Source organism: Centruroides sculpturatus, unplaced genomic scaffold (assembly GCF_000671375.1).
Source record: "Centruroides sculpturatus isolate CEXI.00-Female unplaced genomic scaffold, Cexi_2.0 scaffold315, whole genome shotgun sequence".
Taxonomy (NCBI): domain Eukaryota; kingdom Metazoa; phylum Arthropoda; class Arachnida; order Scorpiones; family Buthidae; genus Centruroides; species Centruroides sculpturatus.
The window spans coordinates 11,762-33,911 of NW_019384544.1; the positions used below are offsets into that span (position 1 = coordinate 11,762).

At 31.2% G+C, this 22,150-nt stretch overlaps 1 protein-coding gene across 2 annotated transcripts; it reads left to right on the forward strand.

The window, feature by feature from the left end:
* The first annotated feature begins 913 nt into the window (after positions 1–913).
* LOC111623442 lies at positions 914–22,150 on the forward strand. 2 transcript variants are annotated; one of them, XM_023366016.1, is made up of 6 exons: positions 914–1,162; positions 1,332–1,510; positions 1,575–1,749; positions 4,797–5,064; positions 20,787–21,112; positions 21,290–22,150. In XM_023366016.1, the coding sequence occupies exons 1-6, from the start codon at positions 1,001–1,003 to the stop codon at positions 22,145–22,147; spliced, it is 1,968 nt and encodes a 655-aa protein (XP_023221784.1). In that variant the 5' UTR covers positions 914–1,000; the 3' UTR covers positions 22,148–22,150. The 2 variants fall into 2 exon arrangements, with proteins under 2 accessions (XP_023221784.1, XP_023221783.1); XM_023366015.1 differs by having other exon boundaries at positions 915–1,162; positions 4,797–5,535.

The following is a 22,150-nucleotide window of genomic DNA, read 5'->3' on the forward strand; positions in this document are numbered from 1 at the left end:
CATATGGAATGCCAGAAAGAAATAGAAACTGCTGCCATTACTACAATTATATGATATGACTACAGATACAGGAAGTTAATTTTCATGCTTGCAATTCCTGTAGTTGCTATTGAGTTTATTTCAAGGCAGTTTATTTAAATTTTCCTTTTCTTGTCATAAGAATAAGGATGACATTCTGTTATTTGAAAAAGAAGTGTATATTATATAATGACCGCACACTTTTTCTGGTGATTAATAGCTGTAATATAATAATAGTTGTAATTTAAGCACACAACTAAAACAAACTGTTCTTAGTTGTGTTAGAAATATGGTTCCATAGAGAAGCATTGGAGACTGGAATGTTTAAAAATCGGAGTCAAACTCGTATTGCACCAGAAAAATTTATAGAACACCTAAAGAAGACCCTAGAAATGGGTAAAAAACAGTATTACGTTCTAAATACTATCTGCAAAGCTATACAAGGTTAGTGTGACGTATTTGTGGTTCCATAGTATACAGATTAAGCTTAATTAATGAACTCTTTCTGCTGGAGAAAAAGTGTCACAGAATTTAGTTTTAGAGTGAAAATTGATGTCATCTTATTGATTTTTGCTGCAGCACTATATGCTTGCATCTTTCCTTATGAAGTTATTTTCATACATGGAACAGAAATCTTTTAGTTTGATTACTTAGATATTCTTCTCTTATAACAAAAAGTTTTTGCTGGCTTAGAAATCATTTTGGAAACATTTTTAAGGCAATTAGTCAACATTTTTCAGTATGACTATAAATTATAAAATTCTGTCATAGTTCTTTTTAAAATTTCCAGAAAACAAATAATCATAGATTGTAAAGAATTTGATTACTTAAAAACTTCAAATTCTTCAATTTTTTTTTTATTATGTACGATTGACTTTGAATTTTTAATATACAATTTCTCCAAATATAATTCCATAAATTTGAATAAGTAAAATAATAACAGTTGTATTTTTTAAAAGAATTATTTAGTAAAAATGATTGCATGGTGGTCATAAACTTATTTATCTCAATTATTTTTCAGGCTGTACCTACTGGATCACGCTTTCATGTGAATACTATTGAAACTTCTACCCAGTCAACAACAACTTATACTCAGAGTTCTCAGTCAAGTGTTGTGACAACAGTTGCAACTACATCTTCACATGTGAGAAAAACAACATTTTAAATCTTAATGTAATTGATTATTTGTAAAATTTCAGGTAAATGGTTAATAGTATCATTTAAAATAGGTACAAGTCTTTTTATTAAAGGAGGTAGAATACAAAAATGCATGTTTGTTATGAAACATTTTTAATAAGAGAGATCTTTTATAGGTCAATCATCATAAACCTACAAAATCCAGTGGACACCAGATGGACGAATGTCATAGTATTCCTGGGACTCCACCAATTCCATCTGCTTCTCAGTCTACAGATTTAACAAGACCTGAAAATAAAGCAGAGACCAATTTCTTACACGACAACTACAAACATATTTTAAATCAAGACTTAAGGTAAGAATTGTTTGATGTAATAATATAAATTGGACATTCTAAAATATATGGTTTCATTAATTAGTAGTAGCAGTGGAAGTGGAAGCAATAATAGTACTCAACATCCATTACCCAACAGACATCATGTTCCAGATTTAAGCAGTTTGCAACAGAAGTTAGCTCAATTAACTTCTTCGGGTGTACAACAAACTGATTTATCGCAACAAAATGCAACTTTGTCTCGATCAACATCAAATTTGGTAAGTTATTTCTTTAATTTTATCAAATAAACAAATTATAAAATGATATAACTGGGAAGACAGCTCCACACTTAAATTTGGAGTTCTGATAGACATTCAGCACAAATTAAAAAGCTAAAACTGTTTAATAACTGTAAGATAAATGTTTTTGGAGTTTTCACATGTTCATCTTCAGATTTGTCGTAAAAAGAAACAGAAGTGTACAAACTCAGAAACATTTATCTTACAGTTATTAAACAGTTACTTGGCTTCTTAATTTATATTGAATGTCTCTTTTGATAATTACGGAATATATTTTTGTTTTATAATTATTTTTATGTAAATGTAGTATTGATAAATATATATGAAAGTGAATACAAAAATCATAAAATTAATTCTTGTTGTCATTACTGTTTACCTGTTATTTATTTAGGGGATTTATTATTTGTTGAGACTTAGTACAATAATAAAAGATTTACAAATAATTATAACACCAACAACAAAACCTTCACATTTTTTACCATATTTTATCATGAAATGCACTTCAGCTATTTCATACTGCTCTCTTCAGTTAAATAATAGTGGTCAAAATTTTTATATTAATAACAGATTTTAAAAAACTCATACTAAAATAACAACCATGTCTAAAATGCTTATATATAGAATTAAAATCTTAAGTAATTACTATCTAGCTGTCAACAGCTACCCAAAAACTATTACATTATATGCCTGTGTTCCAAATTAATCCAAGTATCTAGTATTTTATGGATTTTATGTTTGTAAAATCCATAAAATACACAATTATCAATCTTAACACATGACATTACTCAAGTTTTTCTTCACAAATGTACTTAATTACAATAACTTATACTATACATAAACTTTTAACATATCTACACTTGTGACACATCATTTATTGAATTCTTATCTTCTTCACATGAATAATTAATTAATTTTTTTTCTCTTATATATATTTTTTTTAAGATTTACAAATTCTTGTAGTCTACTATACTCTTTTCTTTTTTGTTATCAATTAAAATTTTTTTATTTTCTTATGTCTTAACAAATTTAAATTATTGTTAATCAATAAGTAATATTTATAAATAATTATTCTTTACACAACATTTTTATTTGATTAATTATCTTGTTCATAATTCATTTGAAATATTCTGTGCTACCTATTTCATTTTTTCCTTTTCTAATCTATTTAAGCCTGGTAAGAATAACCTACAAAACACAAATAAAGGCTAATCTACATGTTATTGTTTTAACTATCTTATATCTTACACAAATTCTTTAATTATCTGATTATTTCCTCTTTGTTGGCTTATGTACTATTGATGGAAAATATTTCCATTTTGGAAACTAAGGGTACGTTCGTAAAGTCAAACGAGTTAAACGCGTTAGTAACGAATCGTTCGAATAGTGGAAGTCTCGCTCAGTGCGCATGCTCTGCGGTGATGATGTTTCGAACGAAACTCTAACGAAGTTCACGAAGGAAAGAGTTAGTTTACTTCGTTAAGAAAATGCCGCCCAACGATATCGATGTTTCTAAATCTACTCGAGTGTTTAAATTGTGAATGAAAAGATGAAATGATTGAAGTAACTGTCCACCCGAAGTAATCTAAGAAAAATATTTCGGATAAGGCTGTACTAGCAACATTTGTATCTTCGATTTTAGAAACAGCCATTTAGTTCTAAACGAATCGTTCGAAAAGTCTAACGAAATAAGAATAACGATGACGTCATTCTCGTTTAACTCGTTCGACTTTACGAACGTGCCCTAATTTAACTACAGTAAAACCTCCATTAATGGACACTCCTGAATAGAAGACATCTATAATCAATGGACATATTTAGAATCCCTGATCCTTCAAATGAGACATCTGTTCTATTTATCTCTAAATTGCAGATGCTGAAATCCATAACCAACCTTATGAAAACAACGTTTTGCCTTCAATATTCTAAAACAATTAATTACATACAAAATATTATAAATGAAAACAAAGAATCAGTTAAATACTCTTTCAGATAAATTTTGACCTAGGCATTGTTTAAAGATACTGAAAATAGAAATGGGGGAGAGAGGCAGGTTGTAAAACGCTAAACAGTACTCTTTATAATCTGGTTAAGTTGTCAATCACCACTTACTGTCATACATATTAACACTATTAAACTTCTGTGTTATTGTTGGAATTAAGCTTATGATACCAAGAAACCATAAACTTTTCATGAGTTTCCTGAGTTTTCCTGAGTGAATTTCATTTATTCAACAAGAACCATAGTACAGTGGTAATGAAAAATAAACTTAAATGATTATGATGAGCATTTGTGATAAAAATTCAAAGGTCATGTTACAAAGGCAATTTGTTGGCCACTTTAAAATGTGGGAAGATATTTGGTATTCTTACAGTTATGATCTTAATAGCATTGTGGATTAGGTGTAATTTTTAATAATTCATTTATTGAAGAAAGTAAAAAGGTTTGAAAAATTACCCTTATTTTATAATTACAAAGCAGACAAATCACTATTTTTATTAGTTGCTTAGATAATAAATGATGATATAAATTCAATAACCAAATACATTTCCTACCCCTTAAAGTGGCTATCAAATTGTCTTAGTAACTCAACATTCCAACTCTTACCACCTAAACCTTCTGTTCATAACAACAGTTTCATTTTTCTTTTTTGTTACTTCCATTCACATTTATAACTATGAATTAAATTTATAATATACAAATGATATTAATAAATGATAAGTAAATTTATAACTATCATTTATCTAATTATATCTATAACTGTTGAACCAGCATAAATATAATATCTGTTGAAGAGTAATGTTTTATTATATTAAGTTAACACATGAATAGTTTCAAATTAAGATATATATGGCTGTTATAGTGCATTCTTCACATTACCATATGTCAAATAACATTTTATATAATAATTATTTTATAATAGACAAATTATTTATTTAGTATAATTTAATTATATAATAAAGACATTGTAATTAAGAATTTTATTGTTGAATTGATTTATGTTTATATTATTATTATTTATTTTTCAGTCCTGTCCTCCATCTTGTACAACTCAGACAAGTGGTGATGTGATATTAGGACAAAATTCTATTCAGACCGAAACTTCTTTGCTTCATCAGCAGATGAAATTGTCCACAGTTGATACTACAGCCAGTCAGTCTTTGCCAGCAACATCAAAGTGTAGTTTACCTCCAGAAAAAAAACCTGTTGCTACAAATCTAGAAGATTTGAAATTAGAGTTACAGAAGCTTCATAGTACAGGGACAACAGTGGATCTTAAAACTAATATAGAACAAGGTCTGCAAGCAATTTTTTCTCATTCAGTTCCTGCTCAGACTTTTACCACATCAGCTCATCCACAACCCCAGATTCCTTCTCATTTGCACCTTACAGAACCATTTGCTAATAATTCTTTGCCAACAACACCTCATCCATCTTGTCACCCTTCACCAACTGATATTCCCCTTCATGACACTGGTGTTGGTTTCTTTCCTGCAATATCCCCGCATGCTTGCTTCACTATTCAGCAAAATATATTATCAGCATCAGCTCCTGACTTGTCATTACAACTTAACCAAGATTCTTTGCCAAGTTGTAACATTTCTCCCCCAGGAACTGAAACATCTCAAGTTCCTGCTGTAAACAATGTTTTACAGAATATGGAATCAATTAATGCCATCTCTACTGCTGATTTGCAAACTCTTGCTGTTCTTCCTAGCAGTTGCATTGCTTCTTCTGTGCTTTCAGAAATATCAGATTCCGTTAATGGTAAGCACCAAGTACATAATTAGATATATGTATATATATAAATGTGATGAATTATAAAATCATCATAACATTTCAATTGAAAATATTTTAGCTTAACAAAAACTTGGTAAATAATAATTGTTCAATGATAATATCATCAGTTTTATGCATTCAATAATTAGAAAAGTCATTGATCATTGTAGATTGTACAAATGGATTACAAAGGACAGCACTTCAACTTAAGAAAGTTATTGGACCCTAGAAAGATAATACAGCATATAAAAATTATAACTACATTGTCACTTTGCGATCAAAATCTCATATCTGCATTTCCTAAAATTTTACAGGAGAGCTAAAAAACATGATTTCTAGGAGCAAAATTTTGAGTACAAAGTTGTGAGTTTTTGATATTATCAGAGAGAGGGCCTCAATGTTTTGGTAGTACGTAGAAATTGACTTTACAGCATCATTAGTGAAAAAAATGTGGTTTTGATCCATTATGGGAGATAAGAGGTTTTGATTGCCACTTGATAATATATATGTATATGTGGTTATGATTTATTAATACAGTAGGTGTTGCTTATTATAAGCACTAGCAAATTATCTGATGAAATTGAAGAAAATCAATATGAAGATAGTCCAAAGCCTCTGCAAATGTGAAAGGCTCTGTGAGTATCTTGTGGTGTTTACAAGATACTCACAGATGTGTTGAGTTTTGGAAATCTTACAACTATGAGCATTTTATTAATGAAATAATGCCAAAAAATAACTGGCACATAATGCTACATGAACTACTTGAGTAATTATTATTTTAATTAATAAGCTTTTCAGTTAATCATTAAATTTATTCTTAAACATCTTTAATTCTTTTAACATGTTTTTAAATTATGATTTAGTAAAACTAGAATTTCCACTAATTGTGGTCAAATTACATTCACTGTGTAGTATTATTGCTGAATTATTATCATCAGTATAAACTAGTCTCAAAGTGCAAAGTGATTACAATAAGCGGTGCCTGCTGTGTCTATATATATTAATAAAGCATCAACTAAAAAACAATAAAACTTTTCAGTCAGAACATTTTATATACATACAATAAAATCCAAACTATTACTATATAAAATAGATAGAGTAATGTTAAATTCATTCATTATTGCCTTTATTTTGTGTATTTTGAAACCTCTCTTAATGGACAGTTCTCTAAAGCAGTGTTTTTCAACCTGCAATCCATGAAAAAATTTCACCAGTCCACAGAAAAATATTTGACCATACTGATAGTGGTGTAGTTAATTATGGATGACATTTAAATAATAATCTAGAATATGTATGTACTTTGTTACATACAGTAACTCTAGATAAGCATATATAAGCCTAATAAATAAGCATAATTCATAATCACATATAAATACTGGTCCACATAGAATTATCCATAATTTTACCAGTCTGTGATGAGAAAAAGGTTGAAAAAATACTGCTCTAAGGAAGACATCCCTCCATAATGAATAATTTTTGTGGTCTGGTATAAAAAAAATATCTTCTTTCGCTATAAACACAGATACATGAAATGCACTTCAGTTGATGCTGCAATCTCTCTTAACAAATTGAATTCTCATCAAATCAGCTTTCTTATTTGGAGTTTCTGTGATTGCAGTAATATTGATTCTAAAAACTCAATACTGTATTTCCTGTTGTGTTTTTAAAATCAGTATGACTGCACGTTTTTATTATGACATAGTAAAATTTCTATGTTGGCTAACTTGCCATTGTATGAGTTGAATTAGTGTTTCTGTTCATGTTAGCATCTTACAACCATAATTAGTAAAAATGTTTTTTGATACACTAACATATACAGTGGGTGATTGGTTAACGAACGTAATCCGTTCCAAGACTTTGTTCGCTATCCGAATTGTTCGTTAACCGATATCGATTTACCATAGGTTTTAATGGGAATTTAATTAATTCGTTCTGGAGACCCCTAAAAATAAAAAATATATACTTTCTTACTACATTTTTATTTATATGTAATAATAAAAATACATACGTATACAGTCTTGCATTTTTATTAGTCATGTTTTTTTTGCGTTTGAAAGGGTTAAAGAATCTGTCTAATGTTGATTGCTTTTCTCGCTTCGTCAGGATTTTTTGTAAGTAATTAATAGCATTGCAATTGTAGAAATCCCCAAGCCTCAACCTGGTTTGGATGCCATTCTAAGACCGTTGTTCTGACATCCTCCCACTTTTTCAAAGGATCTTTAATAACAGATATTGACATTAATCCACTTTTTCAGAAGAAAACATATCTCGCCGAGTTTCTTGGTGCTCTTCATTCAAGAATTCTTCGCGGTCTTCAGTTGTCAGATAACTTTTGGATTCCGTTATGAGGTCTTCGATGTTCTTTATTTCTCAGATATGATTTTTGTTACTCCTTTAGCTGCTTGAGTCTTCTTGATTATACAATATTTTTCTCAAATTAGATTGAACTGCCGCATACTGTAGACCTGTTCAAGCCACACTGCCCAGCAACATCAGAAATCTTCTGCCCACTCATTAATCTTTAGTATTATACTCTCACCTTTCGAAAATAAAAACCGACACAAAACTTAACGAGTGCCTGCCTACCCGACAGTCTCACGAATACATAAAATAATTGTTTTGTCAAAAAAAGTAAAAGGCTGAAATTACAAGGAAGAGTTTCAAAGATCGGAGGAATACTATCCAATCGGTATATACCGGCTTGAGCGTCGATGTCGACGTCTCCCACACTCCAAATAGTTTCAAATTGTTGCCCGAAGACAAGGAAAGTCCAATCAGTATTCATTATTTTACGCTTCTTCTTATGTTTGTTCTGTGGGCTGTTCGTTATCCGATCATGTGTTCGTTGTCCGAACATAGAAATCTTTTGCGAAAGTGTTCGTTATTCGATTTGTTCGTTATCCGATCTGTTCGTTAACCGATCACCCACTGTACATCTATCCCTCATTTTCTACAGTGGATACATTTCAAAGAATGCTGCATAAAACAAAACTCAGGTAAAAAAGTACAATGCATGTATCCTGTAGAAAAATGCTTCATAGGATCCAGAACTTCAATGGGGGGGAAAAAAAGCAATTTACAAAAGAAACATGAGCTTTTATTCTAACATTATTTATCATTAACATCATTTGTACATAGTACAAAGTGAACATAGTGAACATGAGGTACCATAGGAAACTTAAAATCAACATTCTCTGATGTACATGTAGTACTATAATGTGTGTAAAAAAGATAAATGAACTCTTGATTTCAACAAAAAGAGTAACAACTTTTTAACAACACAATTTTAACAAAAAGTTAAATTTAAAAATTTTCAAATAAACTGCTTTTTTCTGTGTAAAAAATCAATTGTGTAAAAAGGGTTAGTTTCTTTTGTCAACTGTGTTATTTCAAAATTGCAAAAATATAGATTGCATAAAAAGAGGGATAAATATATATTGATGAAGTTGATCAAAAACAGTTTTGTAGATATTTACTCAGTCCCACAATTGTCACATCTGCCATATTGGGTCCTTTTCATTTTTTTTTTTTTTAGTTTTTTCATGTTCTTGTCTCTTACAATGGATTGAAATTTTTCTAAATATAGCCAGTTATCAGTAGAGATATTTGCATTTATCTGTCAAACACATTGAAGCAATATGATGACCTCTGTGTAAGCTACTGGCTTACAATTGTGAAGAAATTGTTTTAACATGGATTAGAGTGGCAGGTGGTTAGATTATGATGCTTGTAAAGTGATTTAAACTTTGGGCAAAGGTTTTTAAAAAGTTGAAACTTGGAGTTGCTCCATGCTTATATACTTATCCCCTTATTTAATAAATGGAATATATCCATATATTTTCACTATCTAAAATTTAATGCATCTAACTGTACCATATATATAGTTGACAATTTGTGTAACAAATATATGTTTTCAGCAATAAGGTGTGTTGGATGTAGCTAACACAATATTTAATTATGCACAGTAATCAGCAGATTTTTCTGTGTATTATATATTTGTAAATAAAAGTAATGCTGCATAAAATCTCTCTTGGGCAGGCATCTCTATATAATGCACAGTTTCTGTCCCACAGTCATCTTTTATAGAGATTTCACTGTATTTAATTTATACAACATGCACGACATATTAGTATAGTATAAACCATAATTTTGCTCAGATCATTTCACTGAGAAAAAGAAATTAATTTTGATCATAAATAAAATAAATATTCCATATAAGACTGAGCCAAACCAAAAGGAATCAAACTAAGCAATGCTACAAAAATGTTGTCCAGTGCAGTTTATTTCAGTTCATTTTAATGTGTCAAATAAACAAATTATATATTTGATAAAAAGTTTTCAGTGGATATTCATTTTCCAAAAAAATGTGAACTTTTTGGGTTTTTATTAAGTTGCCTTTTATATACTACTATTAGTGATATGCTGATTATTTTTTTTCATTTTTAATGTCTAATTTTACTGCTATTAATAATGCACTCTTTTTCATCTATTGTAATATTAATTGATTTATTAGCTTGTATTTAATGGTGATGTGCACTCATTTGTTTCTTTATTTCTTTCTTTATCACTAATGCTTGATATGTAAAGAAAATTCTTAAAAATATCATATTATATATTATATAAATCATGTATTTCTACAGATTTTTGACATTTTAACTGTAAAACATAATTTTTTGTTTTTAATTTTAGTTTCTAATTATTTAAATTTAAAATTATTATATAAATAATTATAATATATTTAACTAATTTTATTTACAAGTAATTTAACTATATTCTTTAATAAAATAAATTTTGATTTAGAATGTTTCCATTATTAATTACAATGTAGATTAATTCTAACTATTACATTTGATATAAGATGTAAGCATTCCTATTTACAGTTTAATAATGAAATCCACACTACTCAACATCGGAATACAGTTAATTACATACCTCAAAGCCTGTTACCGGTGTGAAATTAACATCAAAGAATGAAAAAACAGACTTCCACAAACACTTTCGAACCCTTAATGATTCTTCTTCAGGTGACAATGAATTTCCGTTAGAATGCCAATAGATCAGAACATTATTAGAAATTCAAATGCATGCTACCTGCATGCGTCTAGGCATGTGCACTATAGATGGTAGCAGTTGACGGGAATTTTTACAGCTCTGATATATCAAATATATATAGTCATCTTAGACTTTGTTGACTCCATTAACGATAATCCATATGGTTTGACCATTGAAATTGATCAAGCGCACCCTACAGAGGTCTGTTTCCTAGACATTAGCGTTAGAATTGAAGGATCAGCAATTCATACTGAGTTATACCATAAACCAGGAGCGTAATCCATATACATACCGGTGGGGTCTTGTGACCCACATCAATATAAAATTGCAGCCTATAAAGCCTTAATTAGAAGAGCGCACACTCACTCGTCCACTCAGCAAGCTCTTCATGCCGAAATGAGACGTACTGATCGCATAGCCTCGGAGCATGGGTACCTCAAGCTCACTCGTAAGTTAATCGACAGGTTCCACCATTCCCAAGAAGCACTCCTAGTCCACTATCACGAAGAAGTTTGACCTGAGGACAAAGAAAGCATCCCAGTCACCATACCTTAAGTCACTGTATACAGAGATAGCTAAGAAGCACCACATTTGCATTGTGTATAGATGATGTCCAACTGTATTTGACATCCTATGTAAGAGAAAGGACATTCCTAACTGGGACAGACTTCCCGGAGTTTACTGCATCCCAGTTAAAGATCACAGATGCGATAGAGAACTCATTTACATTGGCTGTACGAAGCACTCCTTGGGGTTAGAATGAAAGAGCACATCGCAGACATACATTGCGCCAGGACCACCACTGCTCTGGCCATTTATGGCAGTGATCCTGACATAGAGCCGAATTTTAACCTGGCGAGAATCATCCTCACCACACCATACATGGAACATCTAAAGTGGTTGGAGGCCATTTATATCTACAAATCCAGCCTCAGCAGCACTTGTATCAACCACAAAGAGGAATTAAATCTGTCCATAGCATGGCAAGTGCTAGTGAACAAAGAACTGTAAAAATTCTCGTCAGTTGCTACCATCTATAGTGCGCATGCCTAAATGAGATGTCATTGGGTAGTGTGTTTGAATTTCGAATAATGTTCTTATCTATTGGTATTCTAACAGAAATTCGTCGCCACCTGAAGAAGAACCATTAAGGGTTTGAAAATGTTTGTGGAAATCTGTTTTTTCGTTTTTTTCACATTGGTAACAGGCTTTGAGGTACAGAATTAGTTTAATAATGATGATGATAAATAAATAACAAAATTATACTCAAAGAAATCTGTTGAAATTTGGCTTATATAATTAAATTTTGTTGCTTTTATGAACTTAAAACCTTTTAAAAACATTTTGATTTCTTGCTGTAATTCACATTTTATCCATTAACAAATAATGCTAATTTCACAATTATATATGAATTTGTAATATAATTCACACATTCAATTAATATTTTCTAACATTTATTTGGATACTCATAAAATTTTCACTTCAAGCAATTTATGTGGTTTTTTAATCTCATAAAAATGTTAGAATTTGTCTAGAAAATTAAAAAACTAATTTCAGAAAAATAAAGTGATTGGTATATATCAATTAAACCTCCATGCTAAGGAATACCAAGCCAATATTCAATCAGTACATTCAGTAAATAGTTTTCGTCTTTTCTCTTTGTGTTTTCCAGAGATCTGGTTTTAACACTTTTTTTTAACAGTATGTGACAGTGACAAGACAGTGGAATGATCGCATGTATATTTGACAACAATTTCATGGCTGCTGAAATTATGTTTATGCAAAAAAAAAAACAACTTTTTGTCTGATTTGAACAGCATGAATTATTTTTTTGCCTTAGGCATAGCCAAATTTTAAGAACGGAAATAGTAGACATTACATGGGCAGCCTCATTTTAGAATCAGGAGAACTGTTCATATTGCATCTTAGTAAAACAAAAGAAGAATCTTCTTTTAGTCTACTAAACCTCATACAGTCGATCCCCCTATAAGATCATTGATTTTTCCGTTTTATCTGAATTACATGTTGTACGAGTCACTTAGATTTTACAAATATGTGAGCCGTTCACAGCCCGGCACACTTATTTGTAAAATCTAAGTGACTCGTACAACATGTAATTCAGATAAAACGGAAAAATCAATGATCTTATAGGAGGATCGACTGTATTATCTAATGACTCAGCCAACCAACTGCATCATTCTTACAATTGAGAAGTGGGTGTCAGAGAAAGTTGTAATGGATTAGCAAATCAAAAGGAATTTTGAGAATGGCATTTGTGTTACTTCATGTTAACATTTTTACTTGACTTTATTTCTATAAATGATTATTTATTCCTGTCACTATATTTAAATTCTGTGACAGTTACCATTCCAATTATAGCCTATATATTATATAAATCTAATAGCATATTGTTAAAACAAGACACTCCACAACCAATAACTGATATGAAATATGGTTAAGGAATAAATAACAAACATTTTCATAACCCCTTCTGAGTTCTTCCTTGGGTTTTCTTAATTCTAAATAAGCTGGATTTTTCAAAAACATTGTATTCAAATTTTATATTCTTGGATATTTTTGCCAGCTTATTTACAATTAAGAAAACCCAAGGAAGAACCCAGAAGGAGTTATGAAAATGTTCGTTATTTATTGCTTACCTGTTTTTCGCACCGGTTATCGGTTATAGTGTCTTATTTTATTGTTATCCTGGTGTGGTTTGCAGATTTGTAGCATATTGTTGAGTTGAAACAAAAAAATTTTAGATTACTGGTACTGGTCAAAACAAATAAACTACAGTGGAACCTTGCTTCAAGAGCATAATTCGTTCCAGTATCTTATTCATAATGTGAAACACATGTTAAGCAAAACAATTTTTCCCATATAAATAAATGTAAAATATGATAATGCATTCCATGCCAAAAAAATACTCAAATACTGTCGACCCCCCTATAACACTGTTGATTATTCCGTTTTATATGAATTCCATGTTGTACGAGTCACTTAAATTTTACAAATACGTCTTCCGGGCTGTGAACGGCTCATGTATTTGTAAAATCTAAGTGACTCGTACAAAATGGAATTCATATAAAACAGAATAATCAACAGTGTTGTAGAGAGGTCGACTGTATGTTATGTATAACATTTATGCAAAGAAAATTATACAATATGCATTGTTAAGGAGCATGAATCATCATCTTTTCTTCTAGCGCGGAATGAACGAACCTGGAATGCAAATTTGATTCGCAGAAAACAAAAATATTGAAACTTAATTTGGAATCTGTCATTAAATTTAATACAAGATGGCAGCATAACTGCCTACAGCTAGTCAAATTATTTAATTTCTAATATTTAATTATAGCCTTTACATAGCCCAAGAATTTGGCATATTGTTTGGCATGTTTATTAAATAACAGGCTATGGTTGTTGATGTTTATACTTAATATGTCTGAACCAGGGCTGTGGAGTCGCGTAAAAATCTACCGACTCCGACTTTTCCTTACCATCCAGCTCCGACTCCATTTCATATACATAACAAGTTGGTAAGTAAAAGGGAGTTGTAGTTGGCAGATTTTTTGACAACTCCGACTCCGGCTAAAACACCAAAACTCCACAACTCCGACTCCACAGCCCTGGTCTGAACACAAGATTGGAAAAATGTGTGATCACAAGCGACACTAAGATGCTAGCGGAACGAGTGCTAAACACAGACTGACGTAGCCTGTGCACAATCTGGAATTTCCCCTCTTCTCGACACTTGTTAAGTGAGTCATTTTTTTTACAATTTGTTTTGCTCCTTATGAGAGGTGCTCGTTAAACAAGGTTCCACTGTATAATAATTTGGCAGAATTAAGTTTATAAATTTTAAAAACAAATTTATAAAAAAATTTTTATTTATAAAATGTTATCAATGTTCCATGGCTTTTAAAAACCTGAAGATGGTCTGTAAAACAGGTTGAAAACGTTTGTTACAGTTAATAAATAATTGAAATAAAGTGTTGTTGTGAAAGTTAAGAATCATCTAGCTGGATATTAAATAAGTATGAAATGTTAAGTAACAAATGAAAGATCAAGATTTTGTAAAGATTATTATAGAATCAAAGACAACACACACTATACAACAAAACTTTTAGACTAATTTCTGATTGTTTTGATACATCATGAATGACAAGTATCATTTGTTGATGGATTTACAGTGATGTAAAATAAATTTCTTCAAAATTTTCTTTTCAATAAACATTTTCTAATAATGTTAAAAAAAGAAAAAACAGTTCTAGTGCTCAGAATATTTTTATAAATTTTGTCAAAAGATCCATAATTATTTTAAAGATTTTCTGAAGACCTTCCCTATAAAAATTAAATATTTTTGCAGTTCTGCTTTTGTGAGACTTCCTCCACTAAACCTGATTTTTCTCCCCTGGTTTAATTCTTTTTCCTCACTTTTCTGTATAGTTAATTTCCTCTGAGATATAACTTTAGTATAATAATCTGATTCCTTTGTAATTTGGTTGCAAATTATTCAAATACGGGGTCATTGAGGTAAATCCAGAAAATTCACCATATAATGAAAGACAATTTAAAATAGAGGATGAAAATCAATGTATTCTTATGAAAATTGGCAGAAAAGTAGTACACAACATACATAATGAAAATATTTTATGTATTGAATAGCCTCTGTCAGCTTCCACGATCTTCTCCAGTCATGACCTGAAATGCCTACAGGTGAATTTGACCTTCTTGTCTGTGTTCGTCATCACCTCTGTGACGGAAGCCTTTAGGGCAGTGGTTCTCAACCTTTTTTGTTCTACCCATGGACCCCTTTTCCTCTTAATTTTTTGTTGAACCCCCATAGACATTGCACAGGGGAAAAAAAACCTTATATTTTTCACTAATTAAAAAAGAAAGGAAAACATTCAGAAATGTCACTGTTAAGTGACATGATGCTGATGGTATAAGATTCTCCTAACAAACCCCGGTTTCATAATCTCTCTTTGACCTTTGTCAATGAGATATATATGTTTTATATGTATTCAGTATTTTAAATAATTTATATTTTAACCCTTTATTACACAAGGAATGGGTAATAAAGAAATTGACAATATATATACTGTAGAAAATAAACTATTCTTACACACCAGAGGAAAATATACTTTCACACAAAAACCTTCGTAACTCCAGTGATACTTGCTTCATACATCAGCGAACGTTTTCGACCCCATCCGGGTCTTCATCAGGCTATGTTTATGAGGAATTCGAATGTGTATGGAACAGAACATTAAAACGAACTTTAAGCGATTCAAAATTTCGAAAAACAAACTTAAGAATAAACACGGAACGTTGCGCACGCGCAACCACTCATTTGCGAAACGGTGAACACAACCAAAAATAGGAAACTCAACAAATCAGTTACGGGGGTGGTTTCCCTCATAACAAAACTTCCACGCGCCCGATATCCCGACTGCATCCCTGGAATTAATGCACGTGCCGCGTAAACCTGCTTTATATATTTCAAGAGTCTCCATGGCCCTCAGTTGATCCGTACGATGAGAGATCCTGATCATACGGGCCCTTTGTAAGTCAGCCGTGATTCCCGGTTCCGTGGCAACCCTTGATAGGGCGGTGGTGTGTTTTTTATTGTCAATATCGTATTTATGCTCCCGAAGCCGTTTGTGAAGGGAGCGTTTGGTTGATCCCACATAAACCAAACGGTTGTTAAATCTGTCATCCCACATGGGGACGTTATACACCCCCGGTGCGTGTTTCAAGTCAATTGCATCTTTTCCGTTGCGAAGCAAGTTGTAAACGGATCTAGGCCTACTGTACGCTATCTTAGTCCTGGTGATGGATGAGATTTCCCTGTATATTTTATCCAGATGGTGGTTGTACGTTACGATTTTTCTTGCACACTTATTATTTATAGTTTGTTTTTCGAAATTTTGAATCGCTTAAAGTTCGTTTTAATGTTCTGTTCCATACACATTCGAATTCCTCATAAACATAGCCTGATGAAGACCCGGATGGGGTCGAAAACGTTCGCTGATGTATGAAGCAAGTATCAGGGTCTTCATCAGGCTATAAACATAGCCTGATGAAGACCCGGATGGGGTCGAAAACGTTCGCTGATGTATGAAGCAAGTATCACTGGAGTTACGAAGGTTTTTGTGTGAAAGTATATATACTGTAGAAATTTAATTCTCAGTAAAACAATTGTTCTGAAGTAGAATTACCCTCTAGACCACTAAAATATTACTGTGAACTCCAATTCAGTATTTTTTTTCTATGGACCCTGGTTGAGAACCACTGCTTTAGGGCATATTTGGTATTGTGATGAATCACATTTACTTTTGCCTCCACCATGCCTTACATAAGAGAATTTCACTCAAGGCAGGACTGAGGCCACAAGTCCGGGGACGAGTGGTATGGGATGTTGCTGTAAAACTAGGGCTGTGTCTTCCTTGCCTTGTGAGATGGGTAGGATCCTGTTGGAACAAGTACTCCCTTCCAGCAGCCACTTGATCTATCCAGGGCTTTTCAACCATTTTCAGCACATTGATGCAGCACTTAGCATTCACTCTCAAACTCTCACTGAAGAACTGGGGTTCCCTGACACCCTCATTGCTCACAATTCCCAGAACCATCATCGAGACAGGAAATTTGGTTTGGATGATGGTAGATAGACATGTCAGAGGCATTCTGGAAGATCCATTGGTTATTTTGGCAATTCACCTTCCTGTCCTGGATGAAGTTTTTCTTATCCAAGAAGAACCTCAGGAAGCTGACACTGATATGCTTGATATCATTCAGCAGAGCCTGAGCCTTCAGTTTTCTGTCCTTGTTCTCAGTCAATAACTGGCAATTCCTGAAAACAAAAGAATGGTATTGCAAGTCCTTGTGTACTGCCAGACTGATTGTTTACCTTGTCATTTCCATTTCTTTTGCAAGATTACTTATTCTCCATGCACCATCTTTTTTGATCTTCTCTAATTTGACTACAAATTTCACACTTTTTTGTAATCAGAATGCTTACTGTGAGTTACCCTCTTATGAGTCACATTCTTTTTGTTGTCAGACTCCCTGAACTTCTTGGCTATGTTGTAAACTTGCATCATCTTGTAGCCAAACCATGCCATGATTTGTGAGAGTGACTTTCTAGCACTTAGCAATTTCAGTATAGTTGCTCTTCAGTTGTATTCTCATGACATGTTTGAGCAGGTCCCAGTTATTGACAGCTATTTGGTGCTTTTTTTTCTTTTTGAGTGACTTGACACATGTATATATTTTCATCAACAGTTTCATCTCTAAGATTGCTCATGAAGAAATTCTGGATTTACCTTGACAACTCTGTACAGTACAACTTTGCATATTGAGCACTTCATACACTGCATTCATACAGTTTGTTTCTTAACTATGGATATGGATATGGGATTTTCAAAGTATTAAGATTTTTGTAAATAATGATAATGTTAAAAGTCGAGATCTTTGCTGTTTTTATTCAGTAGAGTAGAGAAGTAAAAGAACTCCAGTTTACTACTATAAAAAATCTATATTAGTGTTTATTATAAGGCTTAGAATATCCGTTATGAAACATAAATTTAGAGTTAGAATAATCTTCATTAATACTCTTTGTCTTTAAAATTCCAGAATATTGCAACAGATATTTAGTATTTATATATTTAAAAGTGAACAAAGTCACTTAGTTCACACACTTTTTATTGATAAAATTTGGCAGGTGAGGTCTCAAATTAAATCTCTTGATTTTTAGATGTGTAGTAATATATATATATTATATATTATATCAGCGCTGTCCAACTGGCGGCCCGCGGGCCGTATACGGCCCGCCAAATAATTTTTACGGCCCTCGAGTACATTTTACTATGAATAAATTTGTTACTAAATTATTATTATTAATATTAAAATTATTTTACTACCGTGTTTCCCCGAAAATAAGACTGTCTTATATTAATTTTTGCTCTGAAAAATGCGATAGGTCTTATTTTCAGGGAATATCTTATTTTTTCCAGGAAGAAGAATTCACATTTATTATTGAACAAAAAAATTCCCAAGTCGAATTTAGACAAGAGTGACGTATATCCTGTGTGTCAAACTGTCGCCTTTTTATAGCGTCAACATCGGTTCACAAGTTTTAGCTAAAATATATACAGTAGAGCGTCGTTTATCCACATCAATTGGGGACTGGGGATGTTCGGATAACTTATTTTTAGGATAACCGATTATGTACGAAAAAATACATTAACCTATCTAGTGTTGAAATTTTTATACGTTGCGTGTCGCTTCGCGTTGAANTATATGAATTCCATGTTGTACGAGTCACTTAGATTTTACAAATATGTGTGCCGTTCACAGCCCAGCACACGTATTTGTAAAATCAAAGTGACTCGTACAACATGGAATTCATAAAAAACGGAATTATCAACAGTGTTATAGGGGGTCGACTGTATTGTTTTCGTTTTTCTACATTAAGGTATCATATTTTAGATAAGTCATTAACAAAATTAATTAGAATAACTTTTTTAAAATTTTATTCGGTTTAGCCAATTCAGATTATCTGAACTATATTTAAGTTAGTTATAGTAAGTTTGAATGACATGACCACCTGTTAGTGACAATCATTAGATTACAACCTGATGCAATCATTGAACATGATCAAAAATGTATTTACTCATACAAGCATTATATATTTTTAATGATGTTTTGTAATTCTTTTGCACTAAAATTAAAAAGCTTAATTCTCAAGAAAATAAATGTAATCAAGCATACTGGTGTTGAAACTTGTTAAGTCTATGTAAGTTTCATAAATTAGTTTAAGGTAACCAATGATACACAAAATCAGATTGTAGCATAAATAGTCAATCACACAAAACTGATTATACTTAATAATAAAGGAGAAATAAACCAATATTCAGCACAAAAATGTAAGACTTCTAATGTTTTCACCTGGTAATCCCTCATTATTTTAACAGCTGCAGTGGTCAGTTAGCCTGAAGATGCCAATTTAACACAAATGAAAATGTTAGCTATCATACATCATTGTGCTGCATATTGGTTTATTTCATCTTTATTTAGTAATGGAAATAATGTTTCTTACTTTAATATGCATAGAAATATGTGTGACAATGTTTCAGTTTAGATTAAGTGTGAAGTATAGCAAAGTTACAAAAGTGAAGTGATGATGAATGCTCTGCTGTTTCTTTTGAATTCAAACTAAGCACAAATTACAATAGAGTAAAATATAAAGAAAAAACTGAAAAATACAAAGGTTAAAATTATTATTTCAGAATTATACAAATTACATAATTAATAAATAAGAAAATGGTTAATAGTGTAAAAAGTTTAGTTTGCTATCTGTAAAATGCAGTTATTTATAAAATCTCTTTTGTTTCTTTTCATTTTAGATGTGATAAAATTAAATAAAACAAGGTAATTTTAAATTTATTATAACTAGTAAATTTTCCTGCCAAGAATGACAGATTATGTAGTATTTAGTAGAGTGAAACTAAATCAAATAATTACTAAGTATAATATTTCATTGAAGAAAAATTTATTATACATCACAAAACTTGTTTGAAAACAATATTTCTGGTAGATGTGTCATTTTCATCATCATTACTGATTGATTACAAATAATGTTCAAATAGTGTTTCAAAAATGAATATAATATTAAATAAATTTCAAAAGAATAAACTTTTTAATTGTTATTTTTAAATTTAATCAAAATAAGTTTTTTATTTTTATTTATACAATTTTTTTTTTCATATTCAGTTACAATTAACGTGTATTATATTAAATGTAAAATGTATCAAATATATAAGTTTTAGGTCTAAAATGCATAAAACTGATGCATTATTCATACAGTATTATTTAGAATTTTTTTGTTAAAATGTTTTGCTTCTAAAATAAAATCTCTCTCTTAAGTTTTTATGTTCCTTGAATTCAGTATTATTTTTGTTAAATATAAATTATGAGTGACTAAATTTTAAAGTATAAAATTAATTACTAAAAATAATTTTAGTAATTACTTTTATACATTAAAATTACTTTTAAATTATGGCAATGTGCTGCCAAACTTAAAATTTAAATGTTTGTTTAACTTTCTTTTAAGCAGTTACAATAGAATAATTTTGCTGATGAATTTGATTTTATTAACCATTTGACATTATATATTTTTATAGTTAATACGTCTGTGATTCAAACGCCGGTTACGCCAATAACTTCGTCCAGATTCAAAGTTACTCCAGTTAATGACGATCCATTAAGATCTTCTGGACTTTTGAAACCTACTCAGACATCTCTTCCCGATGCAGCTTTACAGTCTAATGACTCAGCTATAGATCATCAAGCAAAAGTGTTGGGAGCTAACAAAACTGGCCGCTTCCAAGTAACAACAATAATGGATGAAATTACAGCCAACAGAACACAACAGCCTATATGTGATACAAATGCTAATGTAATTATTTCCCATGTGTGTGAAGACAAAGAAAGTCAAACTAATCTTGAGGTAACCAATAATTTGATATTGTGGGATTATTACTATTATTTTCATTTGCTTATTATTTTTATCTTTAAATATTACTTTGCATGATGGCTGTTGTTAAATATATTTTTGTATGAATGATTTAAATATATAGTATTCTTTTTTTAAATCAGCTTCTTATTCTGCCTGTCTTGCTTCCAGGAATTAAATAATGGTGTAAACTATGAGAAAAAATTAATGCCACATGAAAATAATCTATATGAACCTAATGATAGGAATAATAATAAACTTTCTTATAAATCACATATTTGTAATGATAAAGAATCTATCAGGTGTAGAACAGTTTCTTTGCATAGTTTCAGAATTCCCGATGAAGTGCCTAATACAAGAAAGAGATCAATTACAGTTCCCTCCAATGTCTCGCGTGAATCCCCAAAAAATTTGGAAAATTTAGGATGTTATGCTACCATTTCTTCCCCAGAAACATTTGAACATCTGCAGAAAAATTTTGCATCTTCACCTATATATAGTTCAATTTTTGAAGCTTCTCTTGCCTGCTTATTACAAGGCGTTATTTCCGAATCTAAATTAAGAAATACTTTTGGTTCTCATGAATCATGTTATCTGGATAATAATAATTTAAATGAACAAAACCTGGACATTAATAAAAATTTTCATTACGAACCAAAAAAAATTTTTGTACATGTAAAAGACATCGGAGTTCAAACAGACAAAATAGTCTGTAAAAATGCCGCAGTGAATACGCCATATCGCATTACGCCCAAAACTAAATCATCCCTTTACAAAACAAAAAGCGAAACATCATTAAATTCTCCGGCATGTAGTCTAAATTCATGTGGCATTAATCACAAACCTACATCACTGCATGGCCTTAATAGGGGATCTCAAAATAAGCATGCCTCAGGTCACAGTTTTGAACTAGCATGTTTGCCTGGCAATGCCAACTGCAGAAACAAATGCATGCTTGACTACGGTCGTAATTCTTCTCTTGGGGAATTTCTGGTAAGAAATACTAAATGCTTTGATACTAACGTTTGATTT

Bases quoted from the DNA above. Each gene is read 5' to 3' on its own strand.
- LOC111623442 (XM_023366015.1), top strand. From the start codon at position 1,001: ATGGTGGTCATAAACTTATTTATCTCAATTATTTTTCAGGCTGTACCT. The intron at 1,163-1,331 runs GTGAGAAAAACA...GATCTTTTATAG, and splicing joins TTGCAACTACATCTTCACAT to GTCAATCATCATAAACCTAC. The intron at 1,750-4,796 runs GTAAGTTATTTC...TTTATTTTTCAG, and splicing joins CTCGATCAACATCAAATTTG to TCCTGTCCTCCATCTTGTAC.